Source organism: Cuculus canorus, chromosome 4 (genome assembly GCF_017976375.1).
Source record: "Cuculus canorus isolate bCucCan1 chromosome 4, bCucCan1.pri, whole genome shotgun sequence".
Taxonomy (NCBI): domain Eukaryota; kingdom Metazoa; phylum Chordata; class Aves; order Cuculiformes; family Cuculidae; genus Cuculus; species Cuculus canorus.
In genome coordinates this window covers 48,809,192-48,833,270 of record NC_071404.1, presented here as the reverse complement: position 1 = coordinate 48,833,270, position 24,079 = coordinate 48,809,192, and the positions used below count along the sequence as shown (strand labels likewise).

The 24,079-nt window shown below is 38.7% G+C and overlaps 1 protein-coding gene across 1 annotated transcript in view; it reads left to right on the top strand.

Moving 5' to 3' along the window:
• Positions 1-24,079, top strand: part of SNCA (synuclein alpha) — a 77,783-nt gene that overhangs the window by 8,110 nt on the left and 45,594 nt on the right. The window contains exons 3-4 of the mRNA XM_054066421.1: positions 166-207; positions 9,097-9,242. Coding sequence (XP_053922396.1) covers positions 166-207; positions 9,097-9,242 — 188 coding nt within the window. The remainder of the gene's footprint in view (positions 1-165; positions 208-9,096; positions 9,243-24,079) is intronic.

Below are 24,079 nucleotides of genomic sequence, written 5' to 3'. Positions count from 1 at the left end.
GCCCTTTCCTTTAGATTGAGTTTCTCTTGAATTAATTTTTATAATCTTAGGAAATTCTGTATGCAACTGTATGTGATCTGTACATTCGTCCCTCTTTATCACCTGTCTAGTCTTTACTAATACTTAAGAACAAGTATTTTCAACCTAATATTGTTCTTTGTTTAGGTTCCAGGACCAAGGAAGGAGTAGTTCATGGTGTCACAACAGGTAAGAAAATTATCTCTGAATTTCAACTTCTTCCCTATGCCTGATTAACCAACTATTTAACTGTTAAAAATTCTATGTACTTTTGAGAGGATTCCAATTTATGAATGACAGAAAAACAGAGAAATTGAGAGGCAGAAAGCAGTGTTCATTTTGTCAAAATGCATACACTCTTTTACAATCAAATATGTAAATTCAATATAGTTGTTTATATTGGAGAAAGATTTTTTGAGGAATGTTCTGAATCAAAGCCAAACTATATGAGTATGAGCCAGGAGACTAATGAAAACAGATTCCAAAACAGAAGGAAATAATGTGCTTTTGTAGAAAGAGAGAAATCAAGGGTCTTTCTGTTCTTTGTGTACTGCCAAAGGTGAAATATTCTGTGCTGGAAAGTTATAAACAAGTTGGCATGTAGAAGTGAAGTCTTTCTTAATTTATTTTTTTTTTCTGTGAAGAACTTTGACCTCTAGAAATTGAAAGCCTGGTTGGCATGTCCAAGTTTATCTCATTGTCATCTGAGGAGGCAGAAAAGTGGGATTTGGAGAAGAGGAATGCTACTGGAGTAGGACTGTGGGAGGCAAAGAGGGTAGGGACTTGGGCATATGTCAGGAGACTTTAATCAGCTGATTTAGGAGCTCATAGTCTGACAAGACTGAGGTTAGTGGAAAAGACAGGAATTAATGCAACAAACAAAAGTGGGAAAATAATGTAGAAGCAGCCTCCTTCATACAGTAGGGACCGTAAGAGCTCAGTAGAAAGGAAAAACCGCAGCAAGTGTTTGCAGATAAGGGAAACAAGGTCAGCAGCATGTCCATGCTTAAGTCTGTTAAACTGTCCACAGTGAACCTGGGATGCAAAATGCAGTTTCACCTCTACAGTTGCTAACTCAGCCCTGCTGTACAATCACTGCTGTTGGCTGCAGGCTATGTGGTCGTACTCAAGATACCATGAAGCGACCTACTGTATAACTATATTGTAGTGTAACTGTTGTGTGAAGCTTGCAGGGTGAGGAGAAGCAGCAGAACTGGTGAAGGTAGCAGCTCCTGTCAGAGCTTCTGTCACAGCACACGACCACTCAGCCTTCAGACTGCGGGATGTGTGCGAGGATGGAGGGCAACGCTGTGCACACCTGTGGGAGATGTGACTTAGTGGATTAGCTGCTCTGCCTGCAGGCCAAGCTGCAGGGGCAGGTGGGCACGCTGAGTTGCATCTGAGAATCTGAGAAAGAGATCAACCTATGGAATTGTGCTCTGCCATCTCTAGTGCACAAAAGCCAGCTCAGCATGGCTGGCAAGAGGTAGATCCAGGATCTGTTTTGTGCCAGGAGGAAGGCAGTGTTATGGGAGATAGGAAGAGGTGGAAGCAGGTTGTTGCACTGAGCTGTAAGAGGAGCCCTCTCAGCTACCTTTACAGAATAGGTATGAGTCTCTGTGTATGGTAGACGAAGAGTGTGATAAGATATAAAAGGAGGAACCTGTGTAAGCACCCTTACCAAGGGCACTTCAACAAACTTCTCATAGCAAGACCTGCAATAAAACCAGCGCCAAGAAGAAACAGTGGAGAGTTAACTGTGTCACAGTTCGGTTTAGCCCGTGCTCTGGCTTGGTAAGCAGCTAAAGATGGAGCAGCTGTAGTCCCACTTGCCTCCACCCCAGGGACAAGGGAAAGGAAATGGGAATGAGTGAGAGAGAGAGAGAAAGAGAGGCTTGTGGGTTGGAAACTAAAACTAAAACAGCTTTAATGAAACAACAATAATAATAAATAAAAATAAAAATATATACAAAACTGAAGCACATACCACTCCAGCCTCCCACTCCTGATGACTATGTCACTGCTGATGCTGGAGAGCAGACACAGGGAAAGGTCCTGGACAGGACTCAGTGGCAGGTAGAAGCTGGATTTGGGAACTGGATTCAGGAATGCATGGCTTCAGGAGCCGGGGCAGATGGACAAGTGAGATCCTTACTGGATGTCACCCATCAAAGAAGAGGACTTGACCATTGTGGTCTCTCAGCTTTATATAGAGTATAACATGTATAGGATCGAATACTTTGCTGTCAGTTTTGGGTCACCTGTCTTGTCCACTCCTCCCTGCAGATGCGACTCTTTCACCTCTTTCACTTACGGCATTCTACCAACTAAATTATGGCCTTTGTTTCCATAGGGACAGGTAAAAGCAACAGCCTTTCTGCATACCATCACCCCATCACTTTGGTGATAATTATAAATTTTAAGCATTATCACCTCTAGAAACAGACACTGTCTGAAAAAAAAACATGTTGTTAACTTTCAGAAAGTGAAGTTTCTCAGAAAAGCCTTAGCTGAAAAGTCAGAAAATTAATATTGCTTTAGCTCAAACCAGAACGCATGGTCATTGGTGACCCCTTCCTGAGAAGAACAGAGGCACCCATTTGCAAACCAGATCCTCTTTTCAGGGAAGTTTGCTGCTTCTCTGGGTCCCCCATTAGCCACCAAGGGAGTAAGGAGCTTAGTACAACCTTCAGACTATTACCTACTCATGATCTTTCATGTGGATACTAATAATGTTGTGACCTGAAGTGGAAAGTCAATCAGAAGAGATTTTGGGGCCCTGGGGAGACTGCTAAAAGGTTCAGGAGCACAAATAGTGTTTTCCTCAATACCCCTAGTGATGAGGAGAGATTTTGGAAGAAACAGGCATGCCCAAGACATTGATATCTGGCTGTAGGACTGGTGTCTCTGTCAGAACTTTATTTTTTATAAAAGGTCTTTGAAAGACAAGTTTTGCTTGGGCCTGATGGGATCCACCTGTCCTAATGAGGAAAATGTGTCTGCTGGTAAACTGCCAGGACTGATTGAGAGGGCTTTAAACTGATACACCTGTGGCTGCAGAGAATTCTATGTAAGCTTGATATCTGAGTATCACCTGTGCTCTTAGTGGTTTTTCATCCTAGCCTGAGGTCTTTTCCCGACAGTGGATAGACAGTGCAGTTTCAGGTAAGCTCTGCTTGCTGTACGTGCAGTTCTGCTCTTAGTGCAGTGTAGATTTGCTCCATCACTTCCTTGTGACTCATCAGCATGTCCCACTGGAGCTGGCTGGGTAGGAAGATAGAAGGGAAATGGCTTACAGGAAGGAAACAAATTTCAGAGTTTTGTTAAACTGATTTGAATTTGTTACAGTTACGAGGGTTTTGTAATATTTTTTAGAAACGCCTAAGCTCTCAATAACAGCAACACTTTCAAACTCTGACGTTAATGCTGGGCAAGTATATTCACATTACCATCTCTCCAAAGAAAAAGAGTAAATTTGCATTTTAAATTGATTTGCAGGGATCTTTTTTTTGGTATGAACTGAAACTGGTAACCAATAATTTGTAGTAAGCAGCAAAGTGAATGGAAGCCTTTGATCTGTACAGAATGCAGGGAAACCTTAGTGGACCATAGTGTGCTGAATAGAACGTGTAATTTTCTGCTGTAGTGACTTGTGGAGATGTGAAGAAAATGCAGGGACAAGAAATGTATGAGGTGTTTCGCCCCTAGGAGATTAGAAGTCAAATAAGTAAGGGGGAATAAAAGAATTTCTTCTTTCTCTTTGTTCTGTGTACAGCTAGTGTATCATTCACCTGTGCTCACATAAGTCAATGCAAAGGATAAACAACTGTAGGTAAAACTTACCTTGGTAGTACTTCATATCACAACACAAATAAATGTTTGAAAAGTCTGTCAAGAGTATGTTTGAAAACAAATCTGAACAGAACATCTGTGATAGTCCTTCAGAGTTTAGCCTCAGGCTAAACATAGTTGTTCTTGTTATGAAGTTTGAAATTCAGCTTGTTAGACCTCAGTTAAGAGAACTATTCAGAGGGATCGCTACTATAATCAGTAGAGGACTACAGTAGGTTGAGATTTGAAGCATGTATATCTAATATTATCACAGATATGGGAACAGCAACTGACAGCACTGGCAAGAAAGTTAATGTATGTGATGTTCACTGAGCTGGTGAATAAAAGTCAAAGACATTGGCAGGTATGAATGAAAATTGCTGAAGCACTGGGACTTTGTGGTAGGCTGGCTTAGTGGGGAACTTCATTCCCTTCTCCTGAGAGAAACGACTAGTCCCAAATGCTGCATGTATCCATCTTTACTGAAATATGAGACAGGAAATTTTAAGTAGTTTAACAGAATTTTTGACAGGTTTGAGAAGATGTTGAATTTTATTCTGGAACACATAAAATAGACTATAAAACCAAACATAAGGAGAACACATCTGTTACATGATACACCTATAAACAGAACATTTAGAAAAGTTACCGCAAATTTTAGGTCAAATAGCGGTCACTCCTTACCCACTCTAGAAAATGTGTAACACAAAGTGAACTACTCAAAGCCTAGGAATGAGTTCTTAGCCACAGTTTGCTTCCTTCTGTCCTATTAAACTGTTTGAAAGGAGTTTGGCTGTTGAACGAAAATGAGAAGAGAACATGCAGATTGAAATGTGGTAGTGAGGAGAACTAATGCAAAATCCAGGGAGCACGATTTCTGAAATGAAACAGTATGGGCTTGGTAGCACAAGAACAAAGGAGATGATTGGGCATATATTTTAAAAATAAAAAATAAATTGCAAGTCTATGAAGAGTTGTTCTGGAAAGCAGAGAAGGTAGGCAAGACCAGGTGTGGGTTCACTGTAGTGATGCCATGAGATATAATATGAAGACGTTGAGAAATGCTTATTAAGTTGTCTTAGAAATCAAATCCTTTTTAATCACTGCTATTGAAGTCAATATGACAAGATTTCCTTTACAGGCACTTGTAAAGACCTACTTGTCTCTTTTAATAGGTCTAGGAGTTCACCACTTCTGGTGGTCATCTTATGTTGCACCAGGGTGTTAAAATCATGTGAAACCCGAGGTGACATAACAGATTTTATTAATGTTCCATAACAGTTATGCAAGAAGTTGTAGACAGTCAAATGCAAACTAGAGTCACTGATCCAAATTAGTGTGTGTTCACAGTTGTGCAGTAAGTCTTTTCTTACTGTCTGAGTTCCGAGGCCTTGCTAGGTTTGGTATTTTTGAACAGTTTGTGGATTGAAACCCTTTGCTGGTGAAGGAGCTGGAAGCTGACACACCTCAAAGTGCTGAACAAATAAATACACTTTTTGGTCAGTTGCTTTCCAAACCCAGAGACAGCAGACTGAGATGTTTTTTGCTTTAAACAAAATATGACCTGATTGTACTGGGTTTAATGGCACTGAGACTCTGCAAATGAGGATCCCAGGCTGTGATTCACAGGAATATAGTGAGCGGGTTATTTGTCAGGTCACCCTACCTCAAAAGCTCTGAAGAAGCTCTGCTTATTGGTTTTATGGGGCGTTAGCTTGTGTATATGACTTGCCTGCCTAATGAACATTTTTACTGTCCTTAGACTGTAAATGCATAATTCATCCACCTTGCTTATCTCCCAGGGATAAATGTCCAGAAATGTACAGTATAAAAGATGAAAGATTTGTAGTCTATCTCCTGATAATCAAAGTAAAGCACTAGTTTTTACAAAAGATCAGGGCCAGAACCCTTTGATACTTCAACCATGTGTCCATTTCCCGAAAATGAGTCAAGACACAATATCAGTGTTTATAAAGCATAGTCAACTGTTTTGTTTAATTCTTTTATCTGATCACTCTTGTTCTTCTTACTGTTCGTAGTCACTGGTATTCCTTTTATGTTTGTTTCAACTTTATCAGGTATCTTACAATAACTTGTATGAATTACAGAACCCTCAATGTATTTAAGGCTCCTTTGTAAAAGAAAGGCAAACTTGTTGTCTGAAATACATATGCAAAAGTATATTTAGTGCAGTAAGAATAATTTAATTAATTCAGAGAAATCCCATGGCTTTCATCTACTTTTATAGTTCAAAATTGAAAGAAACTAGTTCCTATTTTGTCTTACTCCAAAGGTTTTGCATTGATATTTTATGTTACCCTGTTATCTGTAGTAAGTAAGGAAAAGAAAGCTTCAATGCTAATAATTTTTGCACAGGGGTATAGTCAGTATTAGAACTTCAATTTTAAAGTTAGCCTTGGCACAGTCATTGTACACAGTCCCAGGATCATATACTGGAATAGATAGTCCCTGTGTAGATGGACAGAAGTAATCAGACCATAGCATGGCAGAATTCTGCAGAAGCTGATTTACTCTGTTTCTCAGCATTGTGGTGCAAAGCAGACATCAACTTTACCAAGACTTAATGGCTTCAGATCATTAAACAACCTAGTATTCAGATTAATTTAATTAGTTGGTATCAACCTTCTGCATTTTGAGCTGATTTCATTCTGCACTCTTAATGCTTTTCCCCTGTTACTACTTAGCGTAAGCAATAAAGTACATGATACTGGAAACCTATTTTGGTTTTTGTTCTCCTCTCGCAAGGATTTCTGTACTGAAGGGCTACCGGGGTGGAGCTTATTATTTATGGAGCCACTTTTATAACAGAGACTTTGATAGTGCTTAGGTATTCCCTAGAGACCGGAAAGATGACTCTCTTTCTCCTACTAGTATGAGTGCTTTCACAAATCTGTGCTGTCTGCTCAGTTTGCTGGATTTATCTCCAAGATTCTGATTTCAGTTTATGTTGCAGTGTTGACTCAATTTCTTGATATTTTGCTTTTGTTGTGTAGTTTGTCTTAAGATCTTGAGATAAAGAAACTAATTATGACTATTGATAATGGACACAGCGCAAACTTGCCTTATTTTATCAGAAGGGAGGGGTCTGCTTTAAAGCAGCTGAGCCTGTGATCCTTTGTCAGCAGCAAGCATGCTGAATTTCTCTTAAATGTTCTACTATTCAGTGTAGTTTGGAAAAGGGAATTTTCAAAACAGTGTATGTCACCTCCATACAAAAAAATTAACAGAAGAAAATGTATATAAAAAGGTTCTTTTGGTTCAGTTGGTTTTGTTCTCCTTTTGCTTCCTCTCCCAGAAAAGGAAAGAGACAAGAGAAACAAAAAGCAATACTGAAACTTACCCAAAGCACATCTCTCTCATTTATTTTCTTTAAATTAGTTGCAGAATATCATTTACTTCACTTATTTTTGCAAGATGATACATTTTTTTTTACCTAGATCCGTTTGAGATTTCTTCTAACCATTCTAATCTCGAAGTATTAACAAGTTTCTGTCTCATACCGTTACTCAGGTTGTTTCTCAAAGACTACACGCGCAGTCAGGTCTAAATATTTTTTGGAACATATATCTGGTTACAAGGACACACTCCTTAAGATATGTGTTTGCAAGAACTAGTGAAAAACTTCCTATATAGATTTCATGTGTAGAATCTAGAGCTTTTGTAGTCTGCAGCTGATAATAATCAAATGGAGCATCTTCATAGATGTATCCCTGCACTTGCCAGCATTGTTAGACCTTCCCTGAGGGCAATGTTTGCTTTTCAGCAAAACCTACTTTTTTTTTTTTTTTTTTTTTCTGGAAAAAAACCTGGCAATAGAGTACTGGAAGGATACAGTGAAATTTCTCATAAATTTGTATCTTGTTAGCACATACAGTCTGGAAAAATCTTTGGAACAGACTGTTTTTCTGCTTCTAGTTTCAGACAGTGTAGTCTGTTACTGTCCTGCTTTGTAATGAAGGCTCCTGTGTTTGGTCATCCTATGAATAACAGTCAGTTGATTACTAACTTTTCACTTTAAGTTAGCTAGAATGAGTGTTAAGTGATCTGTCTCCATTTTCAGTGAGCAGACATTTATTTATGTTTTTAAAATAAAAATCACATATTGGGCACATTATTTACCTTTCTAGCTTTTTATTTAATGTCAATCATAGCAATCTATGCTGTATGCCCTGTGATATGGACAGATGATAGTCTTTATGTAAGGAATTAAGGAAATGTAACACATCAATAGAAAGCCTATTCTTTGTAGGTGCTTCTCAAAAAAGTCTCTGAAAGAGTGGTCTGTCTGCCAAGCAGAATCCATCCTGTGCTCGTAGAGGGTGCAAATAGAGCTATGAATAAATGTTATGGATCGGATGAGTAAATGTGGTTCTTTCTGAAAGTCAGACTGTGTATCTTTAAGGCGTGAAGTCATCCCATCTCTTTTCTTAGAGCTGTTTCCCTATAGTGCAAGTTCCTGTCAGAAAGAGCCCTTTGGGATGAATGAGCAGAAAGAACCCAGTAATATTCTGAAACGTAGAATGGCAACCACTAATGTATATGTAGGCTAAATTAGTTGGTTTTTCCCTGGGGCTTTGAAGTAAGCTATTAATCCAGTTTGCTTTGGCATCTATGGCTTTCAATCTTTTTGTATATGAGTATATTATGGACACATGAGCAGTGGAGCAAAAATATCAGAAAATCAGGTGAAAGGTTGTATTTGAAATTCTCTAGATGAGCAACAGTAGCTCTGCTTATTAATCAAAACTATTTTAAAAAGTAAAAATAAAAGAATAAACAATGACTTTTGAGTCTAATGTAAAAAAATCTTGTGTTCCATGCCCTGTAATATGCAACAAGTGCTTGTTAAACTAATTGGAATTCATTTCCAAACTGGGATATATTTAATGCAACTATTACGTGTTACACAGTGAGATGGGCACCATAATGGCCCTTAGGTAATGACATTTCTTTTCTAAAGTACAGCTAGACGTGAATGAAAATATCAGATATCCTTCACATGAAAGAAATTGAGCCACAAATGAGGCTAATTTTTGCCTCTGCTGCTCTAATGTTACCAGATGCGTAGTCTGATTTCTTAAGATCCACTTGGGGTACACACAGTGTGGTGGCCTTATGGCTCTTCATGGTATTAAGCTGTCGGTGATAGATGTGATCCTTCGGAAAAAAATTACAGCTCCTAATGCCTAAATGTGTTTTTCCATCTTCTGATTTTCTGCTTCTCAGTGGCTGAGAAGACCAAAGAGCAAGTGTCTAATGTTGGGGGAGCTGTGGTGACAGGAGTGACGGCAGTGGCCCAGAAGACAGTGGAAGGAGCAGGAAACATTGCTGCAGCCACCGGATTGGTGAAGAAGGACCAACTGGCCAAACAGGTTTGTTTATTTATGGGTTTTTGCCAGGTGAATAGGTGGAAAGATGAGTAGTCACCCTGAACTGAGGGGGAGACAAAGTGTTTCCTTTTGTACCTGCCAGTGATATGATTGCAGGATCATTTGTATTATGATAAGCAAATGAACAACAAAGAAAGTGTCTCCTGTTTGTAGCTGGTATTTTGAGTGACTTGCAAGATGTGAGAACCTGAGTAGGATTGGGTATGGAACTTAATTATTCTGAAAAGTCTTACAAAATTTGGATCACAGTTTAAATTGTGATCTAGTGGTGACTCTGAACCTCAGCAGCCTCTAGTGGGGGGGCAGCAGCTGTAGGACTGCTATACAGTTGAATGGAAATATAATGATAGAGCTGAAAGGTCGAAGAGCAAGTCTCAGGTTTACCAACACAATTTGTATCCTCTGCAGCTAAGCAACAGAAGAGTTTTTGTACCAATCCACTGAGTAGTTAGATACGTTGCATCTAAAACCATAGAATCATAAAACCGTAAAGTGGTTTGGGTTGGAAGAGACCTTAAAGATCATCTCATTCCAACCACCCTGGCATGGGCAAGGACACCAGGCTGCTCAAGGCCCCATCTAACCTGGCCTTAAACACTTACAGGGATGGGGAACACACAACTTCCCTGGGCAACATTTTCCAGTACCTCACCACCCTCATCGTGAAGAATTTCTTCCTAATATCTAATCTAAATCTTCCCGCTTCCAGTTTAAAGCCATTCTCTCTCATCCTATCACTACAAGCCCTTGTAAAATGTCCCTCCCTAGGTTTCTAGTGCACCCCTTCAGGTACTGGAAGGTTGCTATAAGGTCTCCCTGGAGCCTTTTCTTCTCTGGGCTGAACAGTCCTAATAATCTCAGCCTTTCCTCATAGTAGAGGTGCTCCATCCCTCTCATTGTCTTCATAGCCCTCCTCTGGACCCGTTCCAACAGTTCCATGCCCTTCTTCTGTTGGGCATTCCAGGATTGGACACAATACTCCAGGTGGGGTCTTATGAGAGCAAAGTTGAGGGGGAGAACCACCACAATCGACCTTCTGGCCACGCTTCTGATGCAGTCAAAAGTCCCCACAAGTCTTTAACTGTGCTGCAGCATCACCAGCATCCCCCAGGGCAACAGATGGAAGGCCCATACTAGTACCCATCCCTCTAACCATAGTATGCCCTCCACAGCTTGTCATAGGCAAGCCTGATAGTATCCCACTCTTCCTTCACATCTAGTTTAAAGCCCTGCCAATGAGCCCTGCAAGTTCCTGGGCAAAGACTCTTCTTCCTTTTTGAGAAAGGTGGCTCCTATTTTATGCCTGTAAGCCTGATGCCATGTAGGCCACCCCACTGTCAATAACCCCAAAGTCGTTATGGTGGCACCAGGCACAGAGCTGTGTATTAACAGACTGGGCTAGTCTGTTCCTTCCAATGTCACTGCCCACAACTGGAAGGAGAGAACTAAAAAATCACCTGGATTCCTTCACTAGCCATCCCAAGGCCTTGAAGTCCTTTTTTGATCACCCCTGGGCTATGTACTGCAGCTTCATCTCGCGTGTGGAAAAGCAGATCTATCTGGCGAATCACTGTCTTCCATGAATATAGTGACACAAGCTCAAAAATGCTTCCCGCTATTCTGAGCTCTTCAGATTAAATTTACTCTAGCTCATTCTATAAAACACCCTGCAGATATTTTTATTCCAGCACTGAGGTGAACATTAAGTGTTTTGCACAATACTGAGCATTACTACATTTTTGTTGCTGATAAACTGCAGTTATGCTCTTCCATTTAACACTAGATGAAAGTACAGCTGGTGGGAAAGATGCTTTCCAAAATGTGTATAGTGGTGTTTGGAGACAAAAATAAGCCAGAAGATATATATAGAGAGATATAGATACATAGATATAGATATATTTTGTGCTGTTTTCTGTATAAACATCTAAGTATTAGAAAAAAATAGGATTATGAAGAATATTTGCACAAAAATATGAGTATCATATTGGTTTAGCATGAAGAAATTCTATGGTGTATCCTTTTTTCAGTTAGTGTTCAGAGGAGCTGTTAAAATTGAATCCTTAAAAACTCTTCTTTATCCTGATCTGTTGTTGAAGTATATTCCTGTCTAACATATCCTATTGGTGCTTTAGTTCAGGGGGTGAGGGGAAAAGAGTGTTACATTGTGGTAGGCATTTACTCCATTGTGGTGGATTGCTCTTGAAAACATTTTACAAGCAGTTTTGTTCTCTTTGAAAGCAGTTTTCCTTGGAGGCTTTTAGTCCTTCTTTGTTCAGCTGTAAGTAAACCGTTGTTTTTGATGTGGCCGTGGTGCTTTGTAAAAGCTATGTTGAAGACTTACAAAATTGAGTATCTAATGAACTGCCAGGGAGTAGAGGACTATGGCATAGCCACAATAGTCTATACCCTTAGTTTCTATTACACTGAGAATATTCTTTTCTGTTCTTACCTCTTCAAACTAAATATCATAAGGATCATCATTGCTGCAATACACAATTAGCTATGTTAATATTGACAATACCTAATTTTTCTTCTTAATCTTAATATATACATGTAGATCCTTATCACTATAAAGCATAAAGCAAATCTCTGATGACTTTCATATAATTCTGTTCTGTATATTGTGGAGCTTAAATACCAGTTGTGATGGCTGTGACAGAGTAAAATCACATCTGTGAAATTAAAGAACATTGATAATGTATATGCATATTATTCCACAGCCTTGTACTTTGAATACCGTGAAAAGATACAGTTAGAAAAGATACAGTAGATCCTACTAAAGTAAATATAGTAGCAGGCCTTGTCCTTACTGTGTTTAGAATCCATGTGGTCTATATGGATTTTGTTTGGTATCTATATATGCTAAATCCTGTCTTTTTTTCTAGAGCTTCTTAACACATTTACAGTAAATTAAAGAAACTTACAGTAAATTGCATTGTAAATGCAAACATAAATTTACAGTAGCAGATAACATATAGAAAATACACTTACAGCACAGGTAATACAACTCATTGGTTTAATTACCAAGCTTGCAAGGAAAAAGAAGACTGTAAGTGGTAGAACTTTAATTTTTTTTTTTCATAGAAAATATTATTTGACTAAATGCTCTTGCTAATTGCATTTAATATGAAAAATAATTTCAAAAAAGGAAAGCAATGGTGACTGCACAATAGTTTCTTCCCTGTATCCAAGCCTGTATTTCCTGGGACTTCTTAGAAGCCAAATGTTGTCATAGCATAAATGTTCAGTGCACTGGATCCCACTGATGTAGATTATTTATTGTCTTACTACTTTTCTTCATCAGAGTAGCTAGTCTTGTGAACAAGCAAATTTTTCCGTTGAGTGAGCCAAGATGAATCCACTTTGGGAAATCATAATAATCAAATATACCAATGCATGTAAGCCTTTTTCCTCCTTTTTACAGCGAAGGTCCATGAGGCCTTGTGTACTACTGGGAATAAAGACATGATGAAACACCTTTTAATTTTGATGATATAAGAGCAACTAAGTTTTTATTAAGATACCATGCATCACACTGTACTGCAGCCTGCTGTTATTCATTCATTTGGGCAATGTTACTGGGAGATGGGATGCAAATCCTGTAAGTGCCTCTGAAGATTTCTCTCTTTTTCAGTGGCAGGATGGAAGTTTCTTTTCATTATTAAATGCCTGTTTTGAAATGGAAGTGTTACCTCATCTTTCAAAGATTTCTTTTTTGTCTTGTTGCAAAGAAAGATTAGGTAGTGTTCCCAAAACAGTGGGAATTGACGCCTGTAGTTTAAAACGAAGGAAAAAAAAGGCTGAATAGGAAATCTTCAATTTTTGCGCTTTACATTTTAAAAATACCAGGATCTGTTTAGAAATCCTTCTGTAGAAATCTTATGCGGAAATAACTAGAAACTTAGGATTGATATTTAGCTTTTTATGAAGTTGTATGGGGACCAGTCCCTGAAGTTTAAATGCCTAACATTAGAGTCTTCATCACTGTTTTAGTAGCTCCCTTGCAACCTGCATACAATATAAATTGCCTTGCTTAGTACTTGAAAAAGCTTGGTACATGGAAAATTCTTGAAACTTTGAAAGCTTTTATTTTTAATGCATATTTTGTAAGCAAGTTCCAGAAATAGGTCTATGGATGCCAAAATTTTGGGTTAGGTGGAACCATTCATTTTGACAGAATATGAGTATCTTCTAGTTTTCTGGCCATCTTTGCAATCGGTATTATCAGAAGAGTGCTTGGCTCATTGAAGGATCACTCTTTCCCATCTTGTTTCCAGTCTGTAGGTGAGTAGATTAATCTTGAAAAGCCTAGCTCAGAAGCAGAATGGAAAAGCTACTGAGCAGAGACATCCAATTTACTTCTTCAGAAATGGAGTCAGGGTTGTTTTTCCACCTTTCCATTACATTTCATGCTATTACCCAGCTGGTGTCCCAAAAGGCTAATAGACACCAATGAAAATCAGGACAGGAAGTGCAAGTTACGTGAGACTCCAACCATTGTTATTTGTTGGAATAAAAAGGTTTATTCATTTCCCCTAGAACTTATTATGAGGAAGTCGTTAATTCTTGAACTAAGGAAAGAAACTTTAGTAAGGTTTTGGCATGGCAACTGCAGAAATATCTTCCACTCAGTTAATCTCTGGAGTTGTCGCTTTTCTGTAAACACTAAAATAAGCAGGCTGCAGGGGTGCAGCAATATCCAGTTGCTCTCTTCAACTACTTCTTGGCATTTATGGCTCTAGTAGATGGTCACAGTAGAGAGTAGGTGAGTTTATCATTACATATATGTCATCTAGATCCCTAGCAAGCCTGCCAAGCAGCCAGAGGTCTAACCCTCTACACTTGAGCCAGGCGGTGCCCGCTCGGCTTTGCACTGCAATGCAAAAATTAGTGGAGATGCTGGTTGTGTAGGATGAACCCAACCATGGTTCTGATGTGACAGTCCTGCTTGATCTGTAGATGCAATTACAGCAGTAGTTTGGAAAGCTTGTAGTTTCTGGTAAGATAGCTAGCAGACAGTAAATCTTCCTCAAGGAATCCAAGGTGTTTTAGATGATGTATAGAAGGCGGCCTGCTCGGGTCGTCACAACTGAACATCAATCAGACAATACTTGCTTTCAAATTTCTATTTAAATCATAACAAGTTAAGAGCACATAGTTTGAGGTAGGTTTTACTTTTTCTCTTGCTGTTCCATTTCTTGATCTACGCATAATATATGAGTGACTGCTGCAAAACAGAAAGGATATTTAGCAGCAATTAGCAATGTTTCCTTTTTTAATGTATGTAGATGGGTTGAGAGTAGAAGCATGAGGAGAGAGATTCCCCATTAGGGGATCCACATTGCTCAGGAGCTGAATCACTGAAAACTCCTCTTAAGAGTAAGCATTTGCTAGCTGTTTCTTTGAATTGATGAAGGAAGCGAGACTGTCAGTGAACTGACATATCTCTGATTTTAGCATAGCTGGACTGATTTATTTTGGTAGGGCCTTTTTGTCAGTATTTTTTCTCAGAGGGCAAAATAGCAGTATTTAAAAGAAGGCCATGTCTATGTCAAAACATTTCCATGCATTCACATATATGACTCAAGTGGGATTTGACTTGAGTCACAAGGGTAGACAACGTGTGTGGTATTACCTAAATATTCTCAAGGGTATTGCTTTTCATTAATCCAGGAGCAAATACCAGTTTAATGTAAAGGTCTTACGAGTGTTCCTGGTTTCCTAATGGCTTTCATGCTGTGAGATAACATTTTAGTGCAGACTGATGTTGTGAGTCTAGCTGCTGCCTTCACTACTTCTGACCATAATATACTCCTCGTTATCTATGGAGCAATTAAGTGGATGAGCTTTTGGGTGGCATTGTATTGGTCTTTGTTTTCTAGCAGTTGCTCAAGAACAAATTTATTTTTGACCCTGGAGAAATAAAGTACCCTCATCCTTAAACTGGGTGTTCCTGTCCTCCTCAGTCCCCAAGAACAAGAATTGTTTGCTAGTTGATAGAAGGGTGAACACGTTGTCCTCTAGGAATTGTTCATATGTCATGATAATGACAATATTTGTAATATCTACAAATAGCAGAAGACAGGTTTTCATTTCTTTTTCTTTAACTTGTGAGAGAGAAGCAAAAGACTCCCCATCCTTTTACCAGGAATCAGACTTTTGCATTTATCATAAGCATTTGCATGTCTGTAGTCTACGCTTTTTCCTCCCTCTTGTGTTGTTTACTCCTCTCTCGATTCCACCTTCTATATCCTCCATCTCCAATTTTCTTTGTAACTAACATAATATACTGTTGTAGCATATTCCAGACTGCTGTGTTTGTCTCCCTTATGTATGTATGGCTCTTGCATTATGCAAGTCTCCTGAGCTAACATGGAACCAGTTCTGTTTCAGAGTGTCCCAGTCTTTCCTATGAATCCATCTGTGGGATTTCAAGCAGCACTCACATTTTTTTTTTTCCCCCTTGCTCCAGATACTTGCCAATTCCATGTTAAATATTCAGGAAGATGCTGCTTGCTGAAAGGAATATATTTAAGTTCGTTTGGGGATGGTTCATATTCATGCCAACTATTCCTGTTCCTGCCCATTGTTGCGTGAAGGACAGGAAATAGTTTTATGTAACTCATCATAGTTTGACAAACTTAATAATGGCATTTTTTTGAAACATAAGGTACAGGTTTTATAAGCTTGCAGACATTACTGGGTTACAATAATGATCTCCTTAGCATCTTCTGCCATGTTTCAGTGTTTCTTTCATCTGCTAGCCAAGATGAAGTGTGTAAACCTTGAAAGGTTAGTAGCTCACATGTGATTCATTCAGTGCCTATCCAGAAGTCATTATCTTCGGGGGATTTGTAGTGATAACTGGTGCCATTTGCTGATATTGTAAAAGCCAAACATTGCAGCTGGCAGGATTTTTTAGCTAGTAGTGAAAGTTTATGGTGCTGAAGTGACATCTTGGCAAAGCACTGCAACGTATGTTTGTGTCTGCCAGTTCTCTACTCAGCAAAGAACTGCAGTGGGATGCTTAACGGGTATGAGTGGCAAACTGAGGTCCTGAATTGATGTGGTGATCAGGGTTGTATAAACTTCAAAATGATTCAGTACTGAAGAGTGGAGAAAATCTCTCTCTGTGGAGAAATAATTAATGGGTATTTTCAGATATTTTCAGAATATTAATCCAGTGTATTCTCCTAAAACCAAAACCAAATAAACGCCACCTGTAATTTAAGAGTAGAGGGAGGAAGAAAGAAAGCAGAATGCTTTTATTAGGATTACTAATTACTAGCAGTACTATTATTACTATTAGTAGAAACAAAGTTTATACGAGGACTAGCGATAGTCAGCAAGTACCAGTGGCATATGATATACATAGTTTTTGTGGCTATTTTGACGACTGATAGAAATTCCTAAGGAATCTATGGATTAATAGATAAAAGCTTGTACATGGCCTGTGGATATTTGGGTCTTATTCAAAGCTCCTAGCACATAACAAGAAAGATGACCCAGCTTTTATATGGTAAACTGACATTAAGCTGTCCAGCTCTCACTGGCTTTCAGATGTGTTAGATCTGTCCCTTAGAGAATGTTAAATGGCTTATGTAAGGATTACTGGTAATAATTTTTTGATTTTTAAGTACTTGTCTCAGAGAAAGTGTTTCAAAAGCTTCTGTGATACAGCTGGATGCTGAAATTTGTTACTGGAGAAAGCTGCATTGGATGTCTCAGAAATGCATCTGAAAATTTGGATTGCAAACCTTTTTTTGCCAGTGGTTTGTCTAAAGCAAAATATTCCTTGTGAGGAAACTGGAGGTGTAAGCTGCTAAAGTTGTCCTCTAACAAGCCTATCCTTTTTACAAAAGTGAAGTAGGCAGAGAATCCGACAGTGAAATGTATTGGGTATATTGATTCCCCTCCAAGCTTTTGGTGTTGGCTTTCAGAGCTTGCTTGTGCTTTGTTAGCACATGCCAAGGAGGTTTGCCAGACTTGGGTCAGAAGGGTCAAAATGAAGCTCAAGTTAAGGAGGCACAGCCAATAAATAACTTCTTTTGCCCTACTTAGTAGGTCAGCTACAAATGGAATGAAACGGTCTGTAACTGCACTTCCTTCAGACACATACAAAACAGAATTTATGCCTTTGAAGCTGCTTAATCTCTCTGTCTCACCTCTCACTCCACCTTGTGTAGAAGGGAATCGCTTAAAGCAGCTGATACCCTGCCAGTATTATGTCAGCCATACATTTTCTTTTTTTCTGGGGCTCTGGGACAAAGCAAAGGCTCTAGGCTTTTTCTGGCTGACCTTTGCTTTACCTTTTTATTGTGAAATGTAATCCTTTCTTCATGTGCTGTTATATGTAAAGATATGTGGATATGTGGATTTTTTTTTCTTATTAATTCCCTGTAATAATTTTAGGGCCCAAAGGATGCACTGTGGTCTAAACAGGTAAGCATTACCCTGGAATGGTATGAAAAAATCAATTAGAGTGTTAGGGTGAGTGTCACTGATGAGAAATGTGTTCTTATCTATAGAGACAGTATTTCTAAAAGGGAGTGTCTATTCAAGCTGAAGAAAGGAAAATGCCAGTGGTTGAAACAAACTATCACATTTAAAGAAGATTAGTTTTACAGCTAGAAATGCAAAATATGCTTGGGAAAGGAAGTTAAAAAGGCAATTAACAAGGGTAGAGAACACTTCTAAGCCTTGGAGCTTCTCTTAATTTTTTGTAAGTTTTTAGGAAGGAGGTTGGAAGCTGTAAAACGTGTTATCAATTCTAGTATTGAGAATTGACTATGAGCTTCTGATTGCTTCTAATGTGAAGTATTTATCATTAATTAAGCTAATAATTTATAACCAGTTAAGGCTTCAGAGGTGTTGAGATGTGTGGTCTAATTCTAAGCATATATGCTGTCAGTGGCTACTTTGGTAGAATTTATCTCCCTAATACAATTTTTAGATGCTAATGTGTGCATGAAACGTTTATGCTTTGCCTGATAATTATACTTATGGCAATTGAAATAATAACATTACACTGTGCCATCAAACACTTCAGTTCATTACTTAACACCCATTATATCTTAACCATGTAAGAACTGCACTCTAAAATGCTTGTTTAACCCCTGTCTTACTTAGCTAATTCTTTGCGTAGCTAATCTGAACAAATGCTTCTTTTCACATTCCTAGTAGCATCAGTTTGAATGGTTGGGTCGCTTTTACTTTTCTGCATGCTGTATTTCATCTTACAAATCCCTCAAGATGTAACCGACAGAGTTCAGATAGACATACTGTATGTAAATGATTTTGTAGAGAAAGATCAGAGATCAAACAGAGCTGGAGGCTGAGTTAATTTCCCTCTCTGGAGAAAATTATTCTAATAGGTCAAGAGAAAAGTCACTAGAAAGCTGATATAAATATGAATGTGTTCTGCACTGTTCCTCAGATGATAGAAAGGTTTTTCCATCCTCCTCATGCCCACCAAGGTCTTAGAAATTTGTCTGAAGTGCATTTGCTGTGTTGGATGGTGCTGGATCAATGCATTTAACTGCTAAACGCTCTTCCTTGTCCACAGTACAGAAGGAGGCTATGTAATGCCCTTTTATGAGCATTTATTTGCACAGATTACTGATAGCTGTCGTGACAAAGTGCAGCACAGGGTTGTCAGACCAACAGGTGGAAGATAGAAACTTTCACTAGGAGCTTTGTTTATGTCAGCTGTTTCCTTTTGTTAGCTTGGAATTCTCAAAACTGTTTCTTGAAATGAGGATGATTTTTTTTCAAACGTTAATTCCAATAAATTTAATGTCTTTAAAAAAAAAAAAAAAGTAATAGCTATTCCAGTAGCTTTGGATGTTGTATGTGTTCACATACAGCTGACCTGTTGTCTAAGCCAGAGTAGTGAACTTGCTTTTCACAGTCATCAGCATAATGTTTCCTTCATAGTCTATTTTTGGAAGGGGTGGTGTGCTCATCGTTCACAGGAAAGGTAACAGATTTAGAAGTGCTTCTTTCCACCTCCTACACACTATCTATGAGATGGAGTTTTTAAGTCTTGGTTCTCTCTGCAGATTTTAACCTGAGCTTCATTTCAGATGTATGCTTTGTATTGCAGCTGGTTGGACTGCTGTAAACGCCTGCTGTTGTGCAAACTGAGAAATAGGTGAGGCTGGGAGAAATAATGACACCACTTTAAAAACCAAAGCTTAGTCTTTGCTTTGGGATCTATTTGGAGAGATGTAAATGCTTTGATGACAGTTAAGATGAGGGTAGTGTATTTGTTCGTTCATCTTTTCCTGGCTTCTTTGTTCCTTATCTCAGTTTTATGCCTCTAGATTTTGTGTGTTAAAGATAGGATGGGAAGCAACTAAACAGGAGCCTTTGCTGACCTCCTGAAGGAGAATCATGCTTGGCAATTCATCTTGTTTTGTAGGCTACAAAAAGAGAACATGAAGAACTATCAGTCGTACTTGAAATAAAATAGATAAGTGTAGCTGGTCGAGGTGTTGTCTCCAGGTTAACATATTCTGCAGACTGTTAAGAACATTCGGTTACTTCACGCACATGTCTGTGCATTATGGATTTAAAGCAGGCCTGACAAAAAGATAACTGTTTTGACCAGGACAGATGGTGCTAAACCCAACCTGGCACCGTCCATTGACAAAATGCTGTTGAAGACTCCTGACACACCTAGCTGCTGCTGGTAAATCTTGTTAGCCTTGTAGTGTATTCTTTGTGCTAATTATTACAAAGCCAAGTACGTAAATGTGTTATTTCAGATGGATTTCAAGTTTGGTTGACAGGTAAAGTTTTCTCTTTAACTCTTTGTCTCTGCAGCTCTGAAATCTGAGCTACCACTATATGAAACACCTTGATCAGTTCCACTATGCTCTTTATCCTTTACAGGGAGAAATCAGAAAGAAAATTACCCTTGTGTCAGGTGTTGTGTGTAAAGTTTGTGGGCTGTAATGTTCATCCCTTGTCAGGATCCATTCCTGGTTTAGCAATTTTATGCATATTTAGCCAAAGACTGATCAGAATTGTGGGTGCTCTGTCGAAGGCTCTCTTGATTTTGGAAAGAAGATGCACAGAGGGTTAGAACCCGGCCAGACTTGTTTGTGGAACAGTAATGTTTCAGTTTGGTGGGTTTTTTCTGGTTTTGGGGTTTTGGCGGTTTGTTTTTGTGTGGTTTTTTTTGTTTGTTTGTTTTGTTTTTTCTTTTTAGTAAGAGAGACAGAAAGCAAGCAAAGCATGTGAGCAAGTCTGCTCAATAGCGTTTAGGTGATTCTCTAGGCAGAGTTTGGCATTCACAATCATATGCTTTTTAGTACCTCTACCACCTCTTATCTTATTTTTTTGCCTATGGTAAGGGAAGAGGGAAGAGAAAGGGCTCAGCCTGTGATACAGGTTTTGCAGTGGATTCTACCTTTCTCTTACACCCAGCTGTTGGGTTTTTTTGTTTGTTTGGGGTTTTTTTGCCAGCAAAATAATGGCTCTGAAGTCTAATTCCCTTGGAACTTGAATATTTCAGCATGATGTTTTGCCTTTTTGGTGAACACTGGTCATGAATGTTAACCCTGTGGGAGGAAAAGATTACATTTTGTATTCTTTTCAATAACTGCTGTGCTTCAGTTGTAGTGCTGATTCCATTGATAACTGCCAGGAGACTTACTTGGAGCAGAACTTGATCAGTGCTGACTGCCTTTGAATATCACATCCTAACAGTTAAAACTGGAATTTTTGTGTTCTGACTCCAATTGGAAAAACAGGGCTTTTGATGATTGTTTTTCAGGGACATAGATTCAGCTAAGAGTTCAGTTTACTTTAAAGGACTTGTACAATGTCCATCATGTCATGTCCTCTTCTACTGCTTTCCTGTCCCTCTCTTCAATGCCTAAAGCATATTTTGAGCTGTATGCATACCATCACATCAGCCTAAGTGTTGCTAGAGTCTGTATTGCTGACATGTCACTAGGTCACCTATTTAGTACACCTTTCCCCAAGGAGAAAGAGTTATCTTAGGTTCAACTGAGTCAGATTCTGAAGTTGTGGTATTTAATGGGTTTGTGTGCATGAAAGAAAGAGACAAGTAATTTTCAAAGGCTCAAGAGTTTAATCAAAACTTACAGCTATGTGCTTTGTCAGTGTTTACCCAAGTTATCCAAGTTTAGAAAAAAAAAAAACCTGAATACCTTCTAAAGTTTCCAGTGAGTTAAAATCTGTTCATAATACAACTTAGGTCAGTCTGTCTTGCAAACACCCCTGTGTCCCGTGGGTTACTATCCTTCTGGTCTGCATGGGCTGCGCAGTGTTTGACCATCTATTTAATCAGTCTAGTGCAACATCATATTGTGCCGTTTTCTTCCCTGCTCCATTGTCATGGTCTCTGTAGCCATCCAGAGGAAATAAAGATGACCGTCTTGTATCAGTAGACACTAATCTGCCCTTCACCAGGATGACAAGGGGAGTGACTGTCTGTCATTGGGCACAACGCTGACACTCAAAGGAAACGCCAACAATTTCAATGAAGTGTAAAGAATTTTGTTATAAATGTTGTCTCTCCTCTTACACATTTTTATTGTTTCATGAGTGTTTGTTGTACGTATACCACAGCTGAAACTACTTCCTGCCCCTGATGTCTTGGGTAGACTGGTAGGAGATCAGAACTGGGTTGATATTTTTCTCCTTTTCCTACAAATCATCAAAGTACAAGTCAAACTAGGCTTTTTTTTACCCTAATGCTCCCTTTCAGTTATTTAAATATATCGGAGGCTACCTTGCTTGCTCTGTAAACAGGTACATGGTTTCCATCCAGAGTGGCTATGCAGGAGAAACTGAAGATGTAGGTTAGCTAGAAACATCTTTATTAAAATATAGTGATGATCCAAGGGAAATAATATCTCAGGTTGACTTCTGGACTACTCTCTTTACATTTAGCTAAGCATATCTGGTATTGAGGGAGAAAGACACACTTGTCATAGCATTTACTACAGATTTTTTTAGAAGGAAGAAAACTTGAAAAAATGTTTAATTATTATTTTGACATGAACTCTCCTCTGCTTGCAAAAATCACTTCAATGTAGCTGTTAAAAATCAAGACTGCGTTTCAAGCTACTGTATGTAGTATATTAGTGAAGAGCTTCTCTTACGGTATCTCATCTGTTGTGTCCCTTATTGTTAGAATTTCATGTAATTTTAAGATTGTGACATCTGAAATCCATTGGATTTTTTGTTTTGTTTTGTTTTTTTTTAAATCTCTTCTGTGGGGAAGGAAGGAATTTGTCTAGCTTGTCCCCAGACATTGCAGTGTATCTTTCGAAACACCCAACTATCTGTTGATCATTGACTTGCTTTCTTAGAACACATTGCACTTTGACAAAATGTCATTCTGCACATGCCACCATTTGAGACAGATCTGAGAGGTAAGGGCAAAGAAAGAACTACAGAAATCCCATTTATGTTTGTATTAGAGCAGCTGTCTTCCTCACAATGAAGCACTGCATGAAGCTTCCTCACTTAGTTCGGAGTGAGTAACTAGCAGAAGTTTGGAAGGTCTGCTGCAGGCTGATCTGTATCCAGGCTGCACAAGCTTAGGAGTGAGGGGGAGCCTGGCCCAAAAGCTCCTCTTTTGGTTGATGAATTTGATTGTGGTTTTCAAAAAGAACAACCTGCTTCAATTCTAATATCGAAGGACAGGAAACCAGAGTCCAGTGCTTGAATGCTCTGTGGTAGCAATGGGAAGACTTGGGACACACATTTGCCAGTGCAGTATGGATGAGAAAGAGTCATTCACTGAAAAAGCATGATCATCTTTGTCCAGTAATGCTTAATTGTTTTAATACATTAATAGTAAAACAACATGTGCATCAAGGATAAGAGTCTTCTATTCTTCAGCAGTAGTGCTTTAGTGACCAAGTAAACTGAACTGTGGTCAGGGGCTGCTCAAGTAGTAAGGAAGAGTTTCAGCATTCAGCAGGTGATTGCAGGATAGACAAGCAGAGGTGAATGGGCATATTGATAATATAAAATAATCTACACAGGTGTGTATGTAACTGATGAAGTGGACTAGGGTATTTAGCAATAATAATACATTGTTCTGTGGTTGTTCTGATTAATAGTGTGTTTTCTTAGTCATATGTCTACATAGACTGGCTACAAGGAGTCCATAGTTAAGGAAAGTCAATCCTTGGGTATTTCCATACAGAGTTTTTACTGGGTTTTTTTTCTGTACTCCATGTTTAGAACAGTTATGACTCATTTCTGCTTCACTTTTACTGTTGGAGTAATACACGTTGCAGTGTTCAAATTTTTGTTAATAATCTCTACCATCATCTGGCCAAGTTGTATATACGAAAGAAATTATAGTAATTGTGCTTGACAAACAGAAAAAAACCCAAAGAGTTTTGCCACCAGGCATTATTGAATAATGATTAGAGAGAGGTCTCCAGAGGGTGGAAAGAAATGGGATGTGTCATTTTTCTGGCTTTAAAGTGGTATATGAAAATGTTTTCTTCTTTGTTCTCTGTATTGTTCTCACATAGCATTTTGAGTGTTGTCTTCTCTGCTTTACTGTGGGAGTTAGAATTAGTCATCTGTGCAGATGCTCCGATCCAGAGGCATCAAACGATAGGTGGATAACATCCAAAAATTATAGAGCAGCAAATAACATCATGTTCTTACCACGCAAGAACAGTGCTGGAGCCTGTTAAATTAATCCCTTGATACCATTTTATATGTGTGTTTGGTTGCATGAAGATGGCCTGTTTTGAGCTTGGCAGCTGTCAATTCTGTCTTGGTGTTTTCTTTGTTCTGCTTTCTATTCAAGATTG